Below are 19,584 nucleotides of genomic sequence, written 5' to 3'. Positions count from 1 at the left end.
AGAGCCATACTGGTATGGGAAGCTGCTTCCGGTTGGTCATTAAATGTGAGGGGTGCCCAAATAATTACTCAAGTGATGATAAGAGTGAATCGATCGGGTCCTACAAGCATTGCCGACATCCCGTGTCGTGGATGAAACAGTTCTGAAGCTTGATTCCCAGCTGTGCCTTACTAGACACGGCAAGCCCACTGCTAATCAAGTTTAAGACGAATGACGGGATGAACGATACACAAACGCAGAGCACAGATGGGGAGGCAAGCTTAAGTAGGTTTTAAAGGATGAGTTTTTTGATGTCGCATTAAGCAGCAGACACTAGGTATATGTGTGGGTAGGTAGGGGGACTAGATTTATGTAACCGTTCCGTTGAACAAGGCGTCCCTTTAAACTAACCGTCTTGTTCGTTAACGCTTTTTCCCATATCCCGAGAAATCTGCACAAATGTCCAAAGCAGAAAAAACTGGAGGTGGGCACAAGGGGCAATGGCAAATAGGCCGCACCATCCAAACTATGTGCCCCGAAAGAAAAGAGGTATCCCATGCGCCGTCAAGAAGCTCTGAAGATTAAGGAAAACATCCATTACTGGGCTTCGTCATCGTGGCGAGGTTTTTTGAGTGGGTTGTGTGAGATGACCCCCTTTCCCCGACGAAAAACTCACCCCAGGCAAGGGAAGAAGACTGGAACCAGACGGAAGAAAAGGATGAACCTTTCTTACGTGGAGAACTTGTCGCCGAGGGTGACGTCCAGGTGGCCCTTGTAGTAGCCCTTGCAGCCGATGCCATCCTCAGCCTCCATGCCGGGCATGTAGGCGCCCTCGTTGGTGCCGTCAGACTTGACCCAGGAGCAGGTCTTGCCGTTGGCGGCGACCTTCATGCCGTAGTAAGACATGCTCTGGGAGCCGGCGACGAGGACGGAGGCGTCGGCACCGGAGTTGCCGCCGTTGGGGGTGGAGGCCCAGTCGAACTCGAGCCAGGTACCAGCCAACTGGCCGATGGGGGTCTTGGGGACCGTGGTGCCGGTGCCGCAAGCGCAGGAGCCCTGGGAGTCGGCGTCGAAGGCGACGTTCTTGGACTGACCCTCCTTGACGGTGAAGGTGATTGCGGCGAACCAGCAGCCGTCGATCAGACCCTTGGGGCCGATCTTGTTGAAGCACGAGCAAGAGTAGTCGGCATCGCTCGCGGTGAAGGTGGAAGTGTAGTTGTAGAGGGAGACGCTGGCGTCGTTGATGATCTGCATGTTGCAGCCCCAGTCGTCCTCAGTGCCGGTGTTGCCAGAGTAGGCGATCTCGGCGATGGTGGCGCGCTTGCTCTTGGAGCCGCTGCAGAAGGGGGTGTAGACACCGCCGGCGGAAGCAGAGGAGGTAGCGGAGGGGGCGGCAGAGGTGGAAGAGGGGGTCGTGGAGGGGAGGATGTTCTTGATGAAGGTTAGGTCGCGCTCCTCGACGGCGTCAGCGCTGCGGCGCTCGTGGAACTTCTGGTGGTTGTGGGCAGAAGGGTGGGCAGACACGCCGGCGAAGGCGGCCGCAAGGACGACGGCAGAAGTGAAGTGCATCTTGAACTATCGGAGATCGTGGAGAGATTCGTAAAACTCGTTGGTGGTTAAGAATGCTAAAAGTTGTGTTTATTTGCTAGACCCGTCCGGAAAAGAGTGACAGCGGGTTATCAAGATAACTCGCGGATTTGGACGATGGTTTTGAAGAGAGAGTGATGGTGTCAAAAGACCAGAAACCGGGATGTGCCAGAAAAGGGAGGGAGATGAGAGCCATTTTGAAGGGATGGAAATAATCTCATTCGAAGCGCCCTTCTGCGAGGCGTGTTAGCAAGAGACATGGTCAAGCTGGGGGAACTTGGTGTGGTGACAGGGGCGTCGTCACCAAGACGTCGCGTTCTGCTCTATCATCCACCATCAACAGCCCATCACAACCCGTCAACAACCCTGCTTAGCCAGGAACAGACACCAAAACGGGTAAAGGCCCAGAAGTGATGACCGAGAGGGCTAGGCGATGTGGAGAGGGGCATCGCTGGTTCCAGGGCCAGACAGGCCGGGCCAGGAACAATCTCTGTTTCTCTCGCTGCTTGCCAGCTTGGCTCTGCCAACTCAGGCGCAGAGCACAGCTGGCAGACATGCACACACCTCCCTCTGGACGTGTGGGAGCCAGGAACCAGTAGGGAGACATGGGTAAGTCGGATGGTGGAGGGAAATGGATCATGGATGGATCATGGTGCACCGCCGGCGCCAGGACAGGATTGGACGGTGATGCGGGAAAAGGGGGTGGGGAAGGTAATTTCACCGCACGCCAATTCCAAAAGGGCCACGGCCAGCCAAAGCTTGGTCCCAGGTTCGAGTCCAAGCAAATCCCTCCCCAAGGTCGCAGTAACATTCCATTCACAAGCCAACCAGAAGCCAAGCATCACTAGACCGTTACACGGCGGACCTGCCAATGGGTGATTATCGACTGGGAAGATGAGATACTAAAGCTTGGGTTTGTTTGGTTTGATGGATCGTCATCAAAAGTATTTCCATCTCATCTTGGGGTGATGCGGATATTCACCGCCAAAAAGCCACATCACACACACATTGGGATGAAAACATCCCGTTGCTGTTGGACAACGCATCAGTGTCTTTCTCGAGTCGAGTGAAAGTTCCCTCCTCTTCCGTACGCCCCCATGGATCCCACACCAACAAATGCCGGCAGGAAAAGCGCGCCGCCCAGGCACACCCGCACGTTAGGTTCTGGCTGCGTGAGAGAGGGGATGAGGCTTGCCGCAAATGCCAGGAACAGTGAACTTAGCTCCAGCGCCTGGGCCTGGAACCTGGACCTCGACCTGGAACCGGAACACGAAATCTTGGACTTGGTCGGTGGACCACAAACAGGGCACCCACAAAGTACCACGAGAGTCCAACTTTGCACGACGGGACACTCAAGAGAAGCACAAGCTATGACGGGAAGATCGACGCTGCCCGTCCACATGCCCACAACCGACCTGCAGAATCACACAAAGTTTTGCCTTGCTTGCCTGCAGTATTTTATTGTCCGCTGTACCGGATTCAGGTTTCTCGAACACTTCTAGACGTGATAAGAAGTCTAGAACGGTACCAACTCCAGCTTCTGCTTTCTTGCTTTTCTCAATTTCTCTCCATGACTCCGACCGAAGCAGAGACTTCACCTGGTGGAGATCCGGTGGAGGCACCCGAGTGCATAAAGTTAAATCTCTCACCCAAATGTTCGTGAACAGGCGAGTTGACGCCCCCGAACTTCAAAGAGAGTCGTCACTGCTTGCCTTCCATGACGTTACATATCCAAGCCCTATAGTCGCAATACCCCTTCATCGACGTTCTATTCGTCCTTCAACCTGCTGTCAGCATGCAAAGTTCGGCAACCGAAAACCCCTCAGTTGTCTTCTGGTCTTATCTGCAAGCCTCTCGGAAGAGGGTTGACGACTCGATAACCGGGAGCATCGAAATGCAGCATAAACGCACACAATCGTCAATATCATCCGATGGAGACAGCCTGATGGGGACAACATTACAGCATCTGTGAAGTGAGGAATTGGAGATTGCCCGTACGGATACATACCGTTCAGGAGGGGTAACATCAGGATAAGAGGCAAGTTCACTGAGGCGCCTGGCTGGGTTTTGCTATGCATTGTGCCAATGGAGCATCATCCCATCTCTCCCTGAGTCCTTCCCCTTCACCTCCCTTCGCTTACCTTATTGCCCTTCCAATATTCACAGGATGTTTCCTCGGCAGTGCAACACAGCTCATTAGAGACTTCGTACTCACGTCGTCCCATTTTTCCTTCTTCCATGTTCCGATCCCAGTGCCGCTGCCGTACAACGGCCCGTACGCCGCCGGGGTGCTTGAAAGTGGGAGTGCCAGGAACCGATGGGGTCTGGATCTTCCCAGCTAAACCCAGCGAAAGCCCGTTCAGGCCGCTCAGCGTAACGGATACGGCGACCCGGTCCACCATGTGGGAACATAATCACTACGCAACCTGGTCGCTGTCCAAGATCCCTCCCCCCTTCTCCCTCACCTCTCGGACTGATACCAAGGAAGAGTCTTTTCTGCGCAGTGCGAATCTGCGATTCCCTCCGTTCCGTTTCTCCACTGGGGCAGTGCTGGCAGCAGAGGCCAGTGGGCAAGTGGCAATCCCGAACGCGTCATAGGCCTCGTCAGGACTGAGGGCAGATGGAGCTACCGCAGGTCCAGCGGTGGCCTGTAGGCCGACTGCTTCCGCTACTGCAGGACCAGTTGTTAATCAGGCACTCAGGGCACTGAGAGCATACAGACATGTGCGGGGGGGCGCCCGTGAAAACAGTGTTTCTTGAAGAGCCCTGGGGGGGTCGGAGCTTATTGCTGTTTACCGCGAAAGACAACAACAAGTTCGGACGAGTCGATCTTCCTCCTGGGAGCTTGGCTTGCGGCTGTGTACGCAGTAGAGTCCGGACGGCGCCAGAGAAGGGGAGCCGCACCCGGACCAAGTGCGCGCCCATGTGGCATTACCCGGAGGGACCTGGGTTGTTTGCCTCTAAGAATAGTCTTCCCTTTTTATTGTTTCCCTTTGGTGCTTGGCCCGGGTGGTTGCCCAGGGAGGCAGGTGGAATGTGCCTGTAACAATTGTTCCTGAAGATCATTCACTCTTTGGGACAGCTTTGAACATGCCGTCGAGGCCTCGACCGAGATTCGATCTGACTTGTCGACTGATCTGCCAGATCAACAGAAAGAGCATTCAACATTGTCTTCCCCTGGGAAAGGGGGCGAGGCGGTGCCCAATGCACTTGACATGCACACGAATCTGGTGTCACCGCCGTCAAGCACGGGACCACGCTTCAACGAAGCGCGAATTGGCAGTTGATGCTGCCACGGCACCCATGAGTCCCGAGTCAAGAAAGCGCTGCTTTCACGAGAGTAAACGTCTACGTCGACCCTGACCAGAGAGAGTCATATGCACCAGGCCTCTGGACGCGCACAAAACCCACCCGCCCTCAAGCATCAGCCACCACCGCCACAGCACCACTCTTACGATGGTCAATTTTCCCGCCAGGGCAGCTCCTCGCCTCCATAGGACCCTGTCCCGGAATCCGTAACATCACACCACGAGTTCTCAGTGACTCAGCAGCCCTGATGGTCTAGCGGTATGATTCTCCCTTAGGGTACATCTTCGGATACACCTATCTGGGAGAGGTCCCAGGTTCGAATCCTGGTTAGGGCCCAATCTTTTGCATTTTTTTCATCCTGGGTTGACAGTTCCGTTGTTTGAGACTAGGAGCTGCTCCTGAAGAGCTGGCAAGCGTTACAGGCGTGTCTGCGCAGAGAAAACGCGAAACAGATGAGGTGAGTATGTCTTTCCTCACTATTCTGAGACTTTAAGTTTTGTCATGTCATACATGGGCTATGGTGGAGAATTAGATAGAACGATGGTTTTCACATTTGCTTCCTGCAAAATATAGTATGGGTATATAGTTGTATAGTTCTTGAAACGTTTTCTTTTTTTCCCCACTCAATATATAAATATCATCTGAACTTGAATGTCAAAGGGTTTTGCGCCGCACGCCGTCGTAAGCTTGGTGATCAGAGAGGAAAATTTAGGCAAACTCCAGGCATAAAGAAGAACGCCGCGATGCATTTATATAACGAATGAGCATGTGAGATGTACCATCAAGGTCAGTCGAGGGATGGAGGTGAGTCAATAACAAGGTTCGTGGTGAAGGGTTCTCTTTGGTTGATCCAAGATGAGGAGAAAGCCAGCTATGGTCCATACTCGATTTTGGAATGGTACCTCTCTGGATAGACTTATTGACACAGGTATCAGGACGGCGGTCAGCTTTTTATCTTCTCTTTCGTATACCATCCAGGACAAAAGAAAAACTAAACACCACATTTTAGACACAACCAGCTGAAGACGACATACCGCATTCATCCACAAGACTTGCGACAACGCCATCAAACATGAAGTTCTCTACAACAGCCGCCCTCGCCCTTGCCCTCTCTGTCACCAGCGTGCTGGGACAAGAGGTGCAAGTATTGAAGCAAGGTTCACCCACCTGCACTGGCAACTACTTCAAGATGTTTAACCTCAATCGCAAGTGGATGATCCATGCCATGGTCCCCGACGTCGACGCGATCCCTGACATCTGCGGCGGTCTCTGGGACAACCTCAAGAAATTCCCGATATGCACCCCGAACCCGGACGCCGGCTGCGAGAACAAGTGGGAGGGCATCATGACCTGGCGCTTTGGGACGGTGGGGATTTGCAACGATGGCATGATTCAGGCCGTGTGGTGGGAGGCTACCAGGAACAAATTCGGCCCACTCAAGTGTACGAGCAAGAAGAGGTTGTGAACCTGGGGAAAAGTGTCTTTTTTCACACGAAACGGAATTTTCTCTGTCACATTTCCGATTTTCCGTATGGAAACAGCTCGTAACGGTATCGTTGCGAATATTCGTGTTGAAGAATGGTACGTAGTGGTCGAGGGACGGAGATGTAAACCTGCTAAACATCTAATATCTTAGGAACCACGTACACACCTTCTTTCGTCTCGGCAATCAAACAAATATCTACTTGCGTCATCGATAAGTACGAAGAGAATATTTTCGCTCTTGGGGAATGGGAGGGTTAGAGAAAGCAGGATATTGCCCAGCCTTGATCCGGAACCATGCCAGAGCCAATTTATGGCTCGGGACCCTATACAGCTTCATTAGTCTAAACCGGTGTCAGAACCAGTCAATCAAAGGGCCCAGTAGTGTGATATTCAAAATGAGTGTTCTATTGATTCATGCAGCAATTTAGTCCAAATGAAGAAATCAATGAACTTCCCTATGTAAACGTTGTCCTTGACGCCCATACCTTTGCAGCTCATACTCCACACAAATCAGTAAGAGGTCTCCAATCACTTACCTATCGGGATGAAGGATCATAGATGTCAGTATAATCCTCATAGAGGCCATAAATCCATAGTTGATTCAAAGTATAGGTAGGGCGACGCAGGTTGGAGGTGTTGTCACTTGATGTATCAGTCGCAGCAGCCGCGGCCGCCGCAGCCCTTCTGGCGTTATATACTTGTCCAAAGATAGAAGCACCACCAGTCTGCGGAATCTGCTGTTGACTGGCCTTGGAACGGAGACGGGGTGGCGGCGATCCATTGCTCTCGCTGGCCGGGTTAAAGTCGTGGTTTTAGGGTCGGACTCTACCTGCTCTACCCTCGTACCCAATCATCATATCGCCTTTTACCTTGAGTGGTGTTTCCATGAGAGGCTCGAACCAGTCAGGCGTTGTGAGGGGACCCTCCTCCTCCTCTTCATCTGACATTGTTGTCTGAAGACTGCTCGGATGAAACGTCGCATCTCCACGGGACCAAGTCGATTCAGTAATATCTGCTGCACCAGTGAATCTCACTTCCTTCGTCTTTGTCAAATCCAGCGGGGCCGGTCGACGGCGGGAGAGTACTCCATCAACAGCACGCGACCGACCACGAACAGGGGACGGGGACGAATATTGGCGAGGAGTCGGGGTCGGCGTCACAGAGGCAGGAATACTAGGCCACGACTTCCAATTCTTACGCATCCGGTATCCCCTTGCCAAGCCAGCAAGCAAGCTCTCTCCGCTTGAAGGCCACGGCTGATGCTGATCCTGCTTGTGAGAGAGCGGACATCTCGCGACTCTACACGGGTAGAAGATGCAGGCGAGTCCCGCCTTTCCCATGTGCTTCTGCTCGTTCTTGGAGATGTGCTGGTACCGAGCGCGATCGATCATGCGGAGGCCCGCCAGGCTTACGCCCTGCTGGTACACGTCCCCAGTCATGATGCGGGCTCTCGTTCCTCCAGGCGTCACAAAAATGACGGTGAGGCTCTCGTCCCAGGTACCTGTATCGTTTTCGTTTCGAGAGACGTAGATGTTGTGGCCGTGGAAGGTGCTAACAAGCTCAGCTTTGCTAAGATACTCGACGAGATCGTCCGTGAGGTCCTGTACGGAACCCCAGAACTCGGGTAGCCACCAGGGGTCTTCTTCGGGGTTGTTGACGGCTCTCGCGCCCCAGGATGATATGATACGAAGTTGCTTGACGGAGTTGGGGTTCTCAGGAAGGTTCTGGGTCTTATCGACTAGCACGTTCAAAGGTGGTGGCTGTTGTTTGCTGTTCATAAGATCTACCGAGTTCGCCCATCGAAGGCATCGGCTGTCGTTCTGGTTATCGTCCTGATTATCATCCCGGCTGTCTTCATCACTTGACTCACTAGTACATGAATACACACTTGATGAAGAATGGAACTCATACTTAGATCTCGCCGGCGGTTCCAGAGTTGAGCAGTGGTTTAAGTGCGTCGTGGTAACCGACGTCTCAGACGACGCCTCAGACTGGGGCGAACCCAGCCCGGCTGGGATCGGAAATCCTGGGAATGCCGTCATGACCAAAAGAGGCAAGCTGTAGGACTTGCCCTTGTTGTTCTGAATAAACGGACGGTGCTTACCGGGATGAGGCGCACTCGGACGGCTCAAGAACTCTTCAGCGAAGCCGTGGGCCGAGTCGCCAAAGTACTTGTGCGGTGACGGATAGAGGAATCCGTAAAAGTCCTTGGCTGCCTGCTCTGCCGACCAGCGGCAGTCTTCGCAGACGAAATCAGCAAGGCGTTGCACCCTCGTCAACTTGAGGGAGCCGCAGGAGCCTAGGATAGACGGTGAAATATTGGACCAGTTGGTGCCGCTGGCGATGGTTACGGTGTTGGCGCAGAACTGGTTGACGTCTGTGTGTCGGGTGAACTGAAGACACACCTTGCACTGGGAGTTAGGCTGAAGGATAAGACACATGATGATTGGAAATCTTGTTGAGAAGGAGTGGGATGGTGATCGCAATTCAGTGCTCTGTGCTGCAGGTTAGATGGTTATATGGCGCTTAGAGATGATAGTAGTCTTAGCTCGGCTGGAAAGCTCAACTGGAGGTCAGAAAGTCGACGGCGATGCTGCTGGAGAATTGGTCAAGTGATGTGACTAGAAGATCTGGACAGGGAAAGCTCTGGACGGATGACGAAACGATTTGTATTTATGCGAGAGAAGTGGTGTATATCTTTAAACTCGTTGTATCCTCTCCTTCATGTCCAGGACAAAGATACTTGCAGCTTCTGCAAGCGTTGACTTTGTCAAGGACTGCGTCCTTTGATTCAAAGGAAGGGAAAGCCAAAGAAAGGCCGCCTTACACAGGATCAAGATTCAGATTCTTTGCTGTCGAACAATAATGCAAAACGGTCTTTGAATTTTACGATCAGTTGATTTAGTGATTGGTTTTGTCGGGATCCTCACTTTGTTTACCTTAAACAATCAAGCTAGAACAAATAATACATTTCGGTCAAGGATTAAATTTGATGTACGAGACAGTGATTTTTAATGCAAGGATAGGAGCTCCAGTGACCTTTGATTTCCAAATGAATGCTAATCCTACTAGTATGTGTTTGAATAATCCCCAACGTCCCCCTTATGACCGTGTCGCGCCCTCGCCTTCAATGGAGATAATCTACTAAGAAATCCATACCTCTTCGCGTCTACTAAGTGATGTACACCCCTTCGCGACGGCGAAATATGTCATGCCACGAGCTGCGTCTGTCGGTCTAACCAGCCAACGATTCAACAGGGGATGCACCCGAGCATTCTCTGCGAATGTGTTGAGGCTCATATCTTCGATCCCTTGCTCCACCAGAAGCCATAGTCTTGCATCGCCCGGCCTGCTCAAGCGTCCATGCAGGAACCTATCGTCGTGCTCTATCCGCTTGGCAAGTTGAGTCCACTGAGCCCACCAAATCAAACTCGTGTACGTATTATAGTCCCTCGGCTCTGACGTCTGTTCGCGTATAATGCCCAAAAGGCACTCCCAGTCATCTTCCTCGCCCATATTCTCGTGGCAAAGACAGAAAATTCTTCGCGCCACCTTTGAGAAGGGTGTTATCGGCTTTGGCGGACGTTCGGCACGCTCTCGAGAATACACCGGCTCGTCGTATATTGCGTAGCGCTTATTCCACTCGGCGGTGCGATCACGCTCTCAGTCAATCTCACGGATCAGGCTGGACCAGTTGGAAACTGACTGGCCACCAGACCAACCCTGTCGACGCTGTGCGTTCTCAATCTTCCGCGGTGTGCTTCTTTCCACGCCGAACTTGGCGTAGAGTGTTGGCAGGTCATTGGCGCGAAAGTGGAGATATTGCATAGTGTAGTGGTCTCTAAGGAGCTGCCTGAGTTCCATGATGAGGCCGCGATACAGTGCCTGCTTCCCCGTGAAGTCCTTAAGGGCGCGTAGTCCGTAGTGCGCCCGACTACAACTGACGTGCGCTTCCTTCGTCATATTTTTCAATAAGGCCTCGATTCCTTCCGAGGCTCGGGCTTCGATCCAATTCGTTACAAGTGTAACTGCGGAAGTGACCCCTTTTTCACAAGTATTGTGCTGTTTTCTGGCGTTCTCCCAAGCATCGAGAAAGAAGTCCATGAACTCGTTGTATTGACCCCTAGACATCGTAGCTTTCTTGTTCGTCTCCATAGTGTATGATTTGTTAGGAATTATGAGGTATCGTGAGGGAGTATGGGAGAGCTGTCTCTGGTTTGAGCTTCGGTAGATGCTAATTGCGTTCGGGAATTACGTGGTATTGTGAGGGAGTAAAGAGGGCTGTTTATGTTTGGGGTTCGACACAGTAGTCCGACCCTTTGGACTACGGATTACGGTCTATGGTATGGGTCGAGGTCGGCCAGCAAGGTGCCCCTCCCCGACTACCTGAGAAACCACATGTTTCTGAAAACCAGTGACATACAACAGCCAAGCCTGTCCCAACAGTCACTTCACTGGCATACCTCCAAACATGGCATCAAAAGAGTGACTTTATTCAAATCATGAATGTTTGTATCTTGTGTACTTGATCTCAAATCATGACAAAGTATCCAATCTCGTGTCATCTCAACCCAAACCTACCTAATCTGGAAAGCAGCGAGCGACTGTTATCCCAATTTTCGGATGAAAGAAAGTAGGCATCCTCCACACATCAAACTGCCCCAGCCTAGAGCTCGTTTTGCTTCTTGCGGGCATCGATGATGGCAAGAGCCTCCTCAGCAGCTTTGACTCCAGAGAGAGCCATGGCACCGAAAGTTGGACCTAAAAAACCACCCAAAGATATTAGCAAACAGCAACCAATGTCTCATCAGACCAAGTGTGTATAAGAAGATAACTCACCCATGCGGTTGGCGCCGTCAACCTCACTCAACTCCATTCCGCCCACAATCAACCCCGGCACAATCTCCCTCGTCCCTTTGACGATCGCGTCCTCGGCACTTTGCATATCCAGCCCGCGCATGCCGCCAAGCTGCTCAATCTGTTTCATGCTCACAAGCCTCTTGACGCAGAACGCACCAAACGGACCGTCGTGGCCGGTAGTCGACACCACGAGCGGCGCGTTGATGGTGTTGGGGTCCATGCAGGACTGGTCGTCGTGGTGCATCGAGACAAGAGTCCAGTTGGTAACGACACCCGCGACCCGCAGACTACCGTCCTCGTTCTTGCGGGTAATCAGGTCCTCGACCGTGGTGGCGTTGAAGAGCTTGACGTTGGAAAACTGTAGCACCTTGCTCATGACGGTAGACGTGAACAGCGCGGCGTGCTTGACGACGACAAAGTCGCCCTCATCCTCGTACGGCACACCGACCTCGTCCAGAAAGACTTCGGCAGGCTTGCGCATCACCATGGCGGAGAACAGCTGTCCGCCCAGCCACGCACCACCACCGGGCGCGACGCCGGCCTCAACGATGGCGATCTTGAGGTCCGGACGGGCTTTGGCGAGGACGTAGGCCGTGGAGAGGCCGCAAGACCCGGCGCCGACGATGACGACGTCGGATTCGGCGTAGGTATCGAGGTCGGAGAAGTAGCGGCGCGTCATGGCGCGCGAGACCTGAGACTCGCGGATGGGAGCAAACTTGAAAGAGTCCCACTTGCCAAACATGTCCTCCACCTTGGTAGAAGCGTTGGCAGCCATGGTGGGGACGGGGGTAGAGGGCTTGGACTTATTGGCCATCACGGGGACGGCGTAGTCGCGGACGGGGGAGATTGCAGCGGGGGGAGCCATTTTGTCTTTATTGTTATTGGGTTCGAAAGAACTTCTCGAGTGTGTTGTTCTTGGTGTAATCTGCTTGTGTTAGGGTGCATGATCCTTTCGCTGGTATTATCCAGATCAAGTTCAAGGCCGTATATTCTCAGCCACACCGTTGACATCGTTCGCTAGCTCATCATGGGAAAAGTGATGGCAGCGACGTCTGCGCTCAGGTGGGCACCGGCTCATGCATTTGCGCTCAAGAGTGTTCACATACTTGTGAAGATTGTACGGCGAAGTGCCTCCTGTGAGGGTGTCAGTCTGTATGCGTTCGGTTACACGGAATTGGGCCTACTGTTTGTGTGTGCGTATTGAAGCTGGTCGATGAAACTTGGTTGCAGGAGTGCGAAAAGCAACATTGAAGAGGATGGCCGAGAAGTGAGCATATTATATAGACAATTGATAAGAAACTGCGCAGCACAAACTTTGGCCTATCGCCTGCGGGGTAAAAGACATCATTCATGCGCAATCCTGAGCTCTTTTCCCCCTTCATGCTTCCGCCCGCTTGCCCTCGTACAGCCTTCTTAGGGGCGGGATCGGCCAATACTGTCCCAACAGCCTTCATGCAGTAAACAGACCATGCCCTAGACGTACCTCGCGTCTCGCCTCGACGATCACCGCGAGGACAGTCTCTTGGAACACATTCTGTCGCCTCTGTACCTTCCTACATCCTATGAGGAGTGAAGTAATGGAAGCGGGTGGGGTTCCACGGGGGTCTGAACTATGTGTCGTTGAACACCACCGGCGGAGTCGTTCCCGAAAGCCGATGGCACCCGCCTCCGGGATCGGTACCTTGCCCCTCCATCCCATCCCCTCCCGAGCCGTTAACTCCCGCCGACCGATCCAGAAACTACCGAGAATTCCAGCTTCGAATTGATGAATTGACGAACTCAAGCATGTCTCTGAAATTCATACTTGTGCAGCACTCGTCCACATTTACAGCAGTATCAAAAAGAGATCATCAGGCCAAAACCAAGGTTTCCAACCACCGCCCGCCGAGGCCGGACGAAACCTCCCGCCTGCATGCCGTCACCCCACTCCCTCTAGCGAGCCCAGCCCAACGGCAAGACACGGGCGGGGTGGGGCGGGCGTTCCTTTACTTCACGCGGAGTTGCTGTTAGAGGCATTGGCGCGCCCGCGTACCTTAACACCCAAGGCAATGGCAAACGTAAAAGGTACCTACTCTGTACAGAATGTACGGAAATTCGCGCACCAAGAAAGTACGGCAATGGTGCGTGGTAACGTGATGAAAGGAACATGTGAAAAGAAAACTTGCTCACATCCTCCAAGTCTATATAGGTACGCGTCGTTTGGAATGGGCTGCCTGTGAGTGCTTGCTGAGCTTGGGCTTAACCGCCGATGTAGGATTGGTCCTACCAGACAGCGAGTCCTTTACTTGGGTTAGGCGTCTGAGATGGTGTACCTACGATTGGTATGGTGATGCATGTGGTTGGCAGACACCATATTTCTGCCATTGATGAGAGACAACTATGTACACCAGTGTAGGGCATTGAAGTGATGGCATTCAGTTAAACAATAGAATCTAGTGTACGGTTTGTTTTAACTTGATTGCTAGAGCAGAGCAGGCTTGACATGCTTGGTGCTGATGAGTATACGACCGCCACGTCCGTCATGCGTCCTAGTCGATCATCGATGGGACAACGGGCCAAAAGTAGCTGGGTAAATGTCGGTCGGTACGTCAGATCAGTACCCCAGCCAGGTCGTGATAACAAATATCGCGACCTTTCGCAGCTTGAGGGCAGTGTCACTGGGGCCACAAACACAGGCCAAATCCGAGATGTCATCGTGGTCGTGTAATGTTCCACCGTTCTGGTCTCGAGACCAGGTTATGTTTGCATTCCTTCCGCTGCAAAACGTATCAGGCACCTGGCAATTCAGGAACCTGAGGGCCCTTACTGTCGTGCCATTATTAGCTCGCCTTTTGCGCCAAAGCCGGAATGCTCATATACCCGCTACTACCACCACCACACCCTTTATCCTGTCCAACATACTCCTCGCCGGTCGACAACAACACAATCCCGCCTCTTCGCCCCCCGACGTCGTCGCTTCTAGCAATGGACGGACTACTTGCCCACCCAACACTGCCCTCGGAATCCTCGCCCGTGGTATCAGACTGACTGTCCTCCGACTGCAGAACATCCCAGAACCGGCGGGCGGGTGTGTCACCCTGCTTGCTGAGTTCCGCTATCGCGCTGGCATGCCCACGATCGTACCAGGGCATGAGGTACCATCGCCGCGGCGCGAGGAACATGACTTCGATCCAGAGGACAAAGATCATGAGCGCCACGGGTTCCTTCAGCCTCAGAAGCGAGAGGTATTGCTCCGACACCAGCGACGGCCAGATGATAAAGTGCTTCCATATCCTCGGCCGTCCAGGGAGAGACATAATCCAGGACTTGAGTGCGCCGAGGGCACCGAGGTATATCTTGATGTCTTCGACTGGTATCCCCGTCGTTTCGGGACCCAGGCATAGGAACTCAACAAACTTGGCTTTCTTCTGTATGGTTGGTCGTAGCAATATGTCGCTGCTGTCGCGCCATACTTTTATGTCGACTTGTGCTAGCTTGTCCCGTATAGGACTCTTGAAGACGTGCGGCGTGACCGTGTCTGAGAATCTGGCCGCTACCCGCATTACTGTGAGAGCTTTGCAAGGCTCAAACGTGCTGACCTGTCCCATCACCTTCTCGTCGGCAAACGGTCGGTAGTACCCAAAAATACCATTGCACATGGAAAACACAAAGGTAGCCAGCCAGTTCTCCTCTGTGACCTGAGGAACAGCGAGCCGGAAATAGTTGCTCGCTTGTATGGCGTGTTGGCAAGCCATCGAATAGTATCGCTTCGCGTTTGGCGGTTCGAGGTAGCATAGGTGTAGAGCCGCGATGGAGAGCATGCTTTGGTGGATGAACACGTTGCGTGACGCCAGCTGGGGCACCCATCTCGACCACACGTCACACTTCCGAGGATCGGTCTGTAACGAAAAGGTGAACCAAGCCTCGTTCAGGAAGTGGTGCTTGAGCTCGGCCTCATCGGCGCGAAGCTTCTCGGCAGGTAATGAAGCGCTGAGGGCATCTCGTGAAGATGCGTGTGCCGCAACCGTGGCGGCACGGCGGACCATACTCAGGGTATCGCTAGCCTTCTCTCCATTTTCGCGGTTAAGGGCGTCTGCCAGCAGCCCGAGATAGCTGCAGTGTTCTTGGCGACGGCGACAGTTGGCGCATACGGGACCGACGCAGTCGCACTAGAACCCAATGTCAAGTCAGCAACATAAAAGCTCTCTAAGATAGTACAGCGTAGTATTGGGGGACCTAGACGGCGATCATGTCTTGCTCGGCTAACCAACATCGTCACTGGCTGAAGGAAGAACCCAATAAACCGGGACTCCGACATGCACGTCACCAGTCTATCCCGATATTGGCGGGCCATGTCTTGTCCATGCCTACCCGCCTCTCCGTAAATAGGATCATTCCGTACCTTGACACGACGCTTCTTGCACTGTCGGCACCCGTTCTTCGTCTTTCCGTGATACTGCCTTGAGCCCTTCGGCATTCTATCGGTACACAAGCTCGTTTGCAGACGTTCTGCTCTTTGCAACTCCTCTGGTTCGGATCGGACGCTGATAAATTTTGTCCCGGTGAATAGGCGGGCGGAGGAGGTGGCGCGGAAGGTCAACCCTCGACGGGCTGACTACTTGTTTTTAAAACAATCCGTTCAGTTCAATATGCGAAACGTCAGAACTTGGGGAGATGCTTGACCTTGTCAGGGATGCATGGCTGTCCTGACGCAAACTCAACTTCAACGCCGCACGTCCCCCGCTGTGACATCGGGGTGACAGAAACCCGAGTAGCCATGCGTGAGAGGCTGGAGCTGACCGAACGGCGGGCAGTGTAAGCATCAGAGGGCTGTTGTCATGCAGGGATCCGATACCAACATGCGGCTTGCCGCTCTGAATTGGCAATCCGTTCGCCCCAGGTGGGAAAAGACAGCTGCCAGTGCGAGGTTTCTTGGGCTTCACGATGGTGCGTAGCTCGCTCGGTGCGGTGTCTTCTGCTCAACACTACCTACCGCAATCGTTCTCTGTCTTCATGTGCCGTGGCGCCTCGACAATCTCGAATGGTTGGCCGGTTAAGTCCTAGCCCAGGTCTCAAGGTTCCATGGCCCATGAAGAACCAGGATGCAGAGAAGAAGACGTCGAAAGATGAAGCTACACATGTATCGAGGGTCCATAGGGATATCCCTCGGAAGATAATCTCATGTTGTGGCGGATTAGACATCCGCCTCTGCCCAGAGACGAACATTCCTCGAATTGAAGTTGGCCGTTGTGAATACCGGAGTTTAATCCACGCCTTCATCTTGTGGATCGATCGTCATAGACGAGCTCGACAGTGCCATCTAAGTTTGAAACAAATCCAAAGACGTTTCGCACCATAGTCATAAGCTAAGATGGTATGCATTGACGTGAAATCGTAGCACTTGGATACCCCGTTGGCTTTGCAACGCTGATGCCGCGGCCGTACATTGGCTGGCTAGTGCGTAGAAGGCAAAGCTGCAGGTGTAGCCCTGAACTCTCGTGCAGTGCGTTTGGATGCAACCACCCGCGGTAGTAGCCAGACTGATGGACTAGGAAAGTAATCCCGGCCGTTTGCCTGGGATATACCTCACGAACCATACATGTGGTAGCTGGGATGGCCGTAAGGCGTTGGTGTTGCGTGATCTCGAACAAGAGAGAGTTCTCAATGACAAATGTGCCCGCTTCAAAGCCGTCTATAGAAACTAGCTGGCTCATCATTGGCGTAAAGCATGGGCAAAAGTTGCCAGGGGTTCGGATGGCGTTTGGGGCAGCTCGATCTGGATGTCGTATGCTGTCAGTGATCTCAAACTCCTTTGAAATGAGCAGGTCAGACAACGGCCGGAATGAAGGCCCACAGGGGCGCAAGTCGTTCGGCAGAAACCTAGCCTTAAGGCACCATGCGTCGATCACAGACCCAGGCTCAGGGCATGTCAAAGAGTGAGGGAGCTGTCACGCTTGTGCCTGGACGCAGTCATCGCCTGTCACCATCAGAATAGGCTAGACTGGAGGATTCTGTCGCCAGGGCCGTTCTTTTCAGCCGCATGTCTTGTGCCTTCAGGCGGAGACTTTCCTCGTAGATGAGTGTGAATCAGGCACTGATTGGGACGTTTCCACGTGAGTGCAGAAGTTTGCCATCTGAGGTAGCCGATGCGATGAGATATTTGCTGATAGCGTGACTTCACGAAGATTCAAACGCTGGTAAAGTTCAAGATATCACGAGAAATAAGCGGTCGATAAGATGATCCGCCGGTCAAAGCATGACGAAGCCCTTCTTTCACAGCTTTTCTCGAGATCCAATACGATATCGGCCGTCATTCGGTGGCTTGAATAAGAAAATCCACCGGCCATATGATAGGCGAGCGCCTTTCCTGACACGATTGCCCTGAGAGGCGTTCTTAGCGCTGACTACACGCGTGTACAACGAATTTCGAACACCCCTAGCAATATGAGGGAGGGGATTCCTCATATAATCGCGCCGTACCCTTGATCAAAGCTTGTTGGTAGCTCTGACATTTATTTTTCAATATTGCGGGTTGTGTCGCTCTGATTGATCTCCTCGAAAAATGGCAGACTTTAGCGCTTATAGTATGGAGTCGGTAGGTCGAAGTTATTCGGTGATGGTAGTCACAGCGGCATTGCTGCTGGTACCGGCGTTCATGCTGAAGAAGCTCATGTTTCCGACCTTCGATCCTCGTGAACCTCCGGTGCTCCGTCCGAGACTGCCAGTGTTCGGCCACATCATCTCTTTCATCAGAGAATCCGGCGGCTTCTACGCCAGATTATAGTATGTATTCGTTCGTCTGAACCAGTGTACAATCTTCTGCTGACTGGAGCGTGAAGCAAGGAAAACAGATTGCCGATTTGCACACTACCGATGTTACATGGCAAGATGTACTTGGCAAACTCGCCCTCTCTGATCGCAGCGGCTATGTGCCATGGGGACATCTCATTCGAGCCTTTCCAGATCGAGGCCTCGTCGGCTGTGCTTGATCTTCCGAAGCATCACATAGACACTCTTATGCAACCGGGAATCTTGCACCAGATCGAGAAAACCATGGCGGCAAATCTACGCCAGGACGCGCTCCAAAAGATGAACCATGCTGCTCTGAAATACTTGGCAGGGATGTTGAACGCAATAAATCCCATAAACCCACTCGAAGAGCCCGACGGATTCGAATGGATCAAGGGCATCTTGACCATGGCCACTGCGACTGCTCTGTACGGAAAGGACAATATGTGGGACGCCAAGATGCTTGAAGATCTTTGGTGAGAAGAGAGTGCACACTGAGTGGCGTGGCATTCACTGACATTAGGCAGGACGTTTGAGAAAGGTGCAGGGCTCTTGGTGATGAAGGTTGCACCGAATTTGGTTGCCCCCAAAGCTATCGCTGCCCGAAAGAGGATGAGTGATCTTATCCGACCTTTTTACCAGGCACGAAAAGATGAGAACTCGGATGTGGCAAAGATTCTTCAAGACCGAGCTCGGTATCTACGCGAGCTGGGGATGCCCTCCGAAGACCTCTCCCAGACTGAGTTTCTGATACCCTTTGCTGCAACTTTGAATACGGCGTCGAACCTGTTCTGGACATTTGCCGAGGTTTTCTCCAGGCCAGAGTACGTTGACCGTGTCCGGCAGGAAGTTATACGGGTGGTCGTGGAAAGCAAGAGCGAGACGGGACGAGATGTGACAATTAACGCCAAAAGCCTGGAAGCAGACTGTCCTTTCCTCGGCGCTTGCTTCCGCGAAGTTCTGAGGCTCCACAGTGCGCAGATAGGAAACCGACGTATTATGAAGGACGCGACACTGGAAGACACGGATGGTCGTCAATATCTGTTGAAGAAGGGCACCAATATGCAATGGTCGGCAAGCGTCACGCACTTTATGCCAGAGATTTGGGGCGACGATGCTGCCTCTTTCAAGCCGGAGCGATTCCTTGACATTGATCCCCGGGATGAGAAACGGAGACGTGGGGCATTGATCCCGTTCGGCGGCGGCCGCTATCTGTGTCCCGGCCGGCACTTTGCCCAGACGGAGACCCTCGGGTTCGTCAGCGCGTTAGCGCTCGGGTTCGACGTGGATGGCGTCAAGGTTCCTGCGGCGGAAGCTCCGCCCTTGGGTGGAGCGACGAGACGACCGGCGGGTGATCGAGCAGCCGAGAATATCAAAGTTTCACGGCGGAAGGGTTGGGAAGACGTGACGTGGAGATTCGTATGTTAGGTCGTCCAGTAAAGTCTACAGCTTCTCTGCTCAAGATCTGTCCCGTCTGGCGTGAAGCTATGGTGGAAGCATGTCAAATCGGTGAAATGAGGTGACCCTCCATGCCCATGAAGCAGGGTCTTACCAGAGGTGCTTGGAGGGTCGAAAGTTGCCAATGCAGACCACTCA

General features: G+C 53.0%; 8 protein-coding genes and 1 non-coding gene across 9 annotated transcripts; 3 read left to right on the top strand and 6 right to left on the bottom strand.

The window, feature by feature from the left end:
* Nucleotides 1-623: 623 nt before the first annotated feature.
* BDZ83DRAFT_130129 (uncharacterized protein) lies at nucleotides 624-1,742 on the bottom strand. Its single transcript, XM_060501204.1, has one exon. It carries the CDS (start codon nucleotides 1,546-1,548, stop codon nucleotides 709-711), a length of 840 nt encoding a protein of 279 aa, XP_060368569.1. The 5' UTR covers nucleotides 1,549-1,742; the 3' UTR covers nucleotides 624-708.
* A 1,381-nt stretch (nucleotides 1,743-3,123) lies between these two features.
* BDZ83DRAFT_648768 (uncharacterized protein) lies at nucleotides 3,124-3,968 on the bottom strand (the record flags this gene model as incomplete). Its single annotated transcript, XM_060510218.1, has 3 exons — nucleotides 3,124-3,208; nucleotides 3,575-3,636; nucleotides 3,708-3,968. 3 exons carry the CDS (start codon nucleotides 3,966-3,968, stop codon nucleotides 3,124-3,126), a joined length of 408 nt encoding a protein of 135 aa, XP_060368568.1.
* A 1,148-nt stretch (nucleotides 3,969-5,116) lies between these two features.
* BDZ83DRAFT_t74 lies at nucleotides 5,117-5,210 on the top strand. The gene has a single exon. It is a non-coding gene; the product is annotated as a tRNA-Pro (tRNA).
* A 515-nt stretch (nucleotides 5,211-5,725) lies between these two features.
* On the top strand, nucleotides 5,726-6,824 carry BDZ83DRAFT_609452 (uncharacterized protein). The gene is made up of 3 exons (XM_060507534.1): nucleotides 5,726-5,817; nucleotides 5,885-6,456; nucleotides 6,512-6,824. Exons 1-2 carry the CDS (start codon nucleotides 5,731-5,733, stop codon nucleotides 6,338-6,340), a joined length of 543 nt encoding a protein of 180 aa, XP_060368567.1. The 5' UTR covers nucleotides 5,726-5,730; the 3' UTR covers nucleotides 6,341-6,456; nucleotides 6,512-6,824.
* A 282-nt stretch (nucleotides 6,825-7,106) lies between these two features.
* On the bottom strand, nucleotides 7,107-8,469 carry BDZ83DRAFT_609448 (uncharacterized protein). The gene is made up of 2 exons (XM_060507533.1): nucleotides 7,925-8,469; nucleotides 7,107-7,680 (listed from the first exon to the last, which is right to left on the bottom strand). The coding sequence occupies exons 1-2, from the start codon at nucleotides 8,400-8,402 to the stop codon at nucleotides 7,517-7,519; spliced, it is 642 nt and encodes a 213-aa protein (XP_060368566.1). The 5' UTR covers nucleotides 8,403-8,469; the 3' UTR covers nucleotides 7,107-7,516.
* A 1,554-nt stretch (nucleotides 8,470-10,023) lies between these two features.
* Nucleotides 10,024-10,491, bottom strand: BDZ83DRAFT_749209 (uncharacterized protein; the record flags this gene model as incomplete). The annotated part of the gene is made up of 1 exon (XM_060513735.1): nucleotides 10,024-10,491. One exon carries the CDS (start codon nucleotides 10,489-10,491, stop codon nucleotides 10,024-10,026), a length of 468 nt encoding a protein of 155 aa, XP_060368565.1.
* A 535-nt stretch (nucleotides 10,492-11,026) lies between these two features.
* On the bottom strand, nucleotides 11,027-12,085 carry BDZ83DRAFT_570538 (Thi4 family protein; the record flags this gene model as incomplete). Its single annotated transcript, XM_060504313.1, has 2 exons — nucleotides 11,027-11,121; nucleotides 11,200-12,085. The coding sequence occupies 2 exons, from the start codon at nucleotides 12,083-12,085 to the stop codon at nucleotides 11,027-11,029; spliced, it is 981 nt and encodes a 326-aa protein (XP_060368564.1).
* Nucleotides 12,086-13,703: 1,618 nt separating this feature from the next.
* On the bottom strand, nucleotides 13,704-16,120 carry BDZ83DRAFT_129954 (uncharacterized protein). Its single transcript, XM_060501203.1, has 2 exons — nucleotides 15,602-16,120; nucleotides 13,704-15,368 (listed from the first exon to the last, which is right to left on the bottom strand). Exons 1-2 carry the CDS (start codon nucleotides 15,674-15,676, stop codon nucleotides 14,040-14,042), a joined length of 1,404 nt encoding a protein of 467 aa, XP_060368563.1. The 5' UTR covers nucleotides 15,677-16,120; the 3' UTR covers nucleotides 13,704-14,039.
* Nucleotides 16,121-17,815: 1,695 nt separating this feature from the next.
* Nucleotides 17,816-19,416, top strand: BDZ83DRAFT_570411 (prostacyclin synthase; the record flags this gene model as incomplete). The annotated part of the gene is made up of 3 exons (XM_060504302.1): nucleotides 17,816-17,982; nucleotides 18,039-18,464; nucleotides 18,516-19,416. The coding sequence occupies 3 exons, from the start codon at nucleotides 17,816-17,818 to the stop codon at nucleotides 19,414-19,416; spliced, it is 1,494 nt and encodes a 497-aa protein (XP_060368562.1).
* Nucleotides 19,417-19,584: the final 168 nt, after the last annotated feature.

This window comes from Colletotrichum acutatum (genome assembly GCF_030867785.1).
Source record: "Colletotrichum acutatum strain CBS 112980 chromosome Unknown BDZ83scaffold_17, whole genome shotgun sequence".
In the NCBI taxonomy this organism is placed as follows: domain Eukaryota; kingdom Fungi; phylum Ascomycota; class Sordariomycetes; order Glomerellales; family Glomerellaceae; genus Colletotrichum; species Colletotrichum acutatum.
This window is presented reverse-complemented; position numbering and strand designations above follow the sequence as displayed.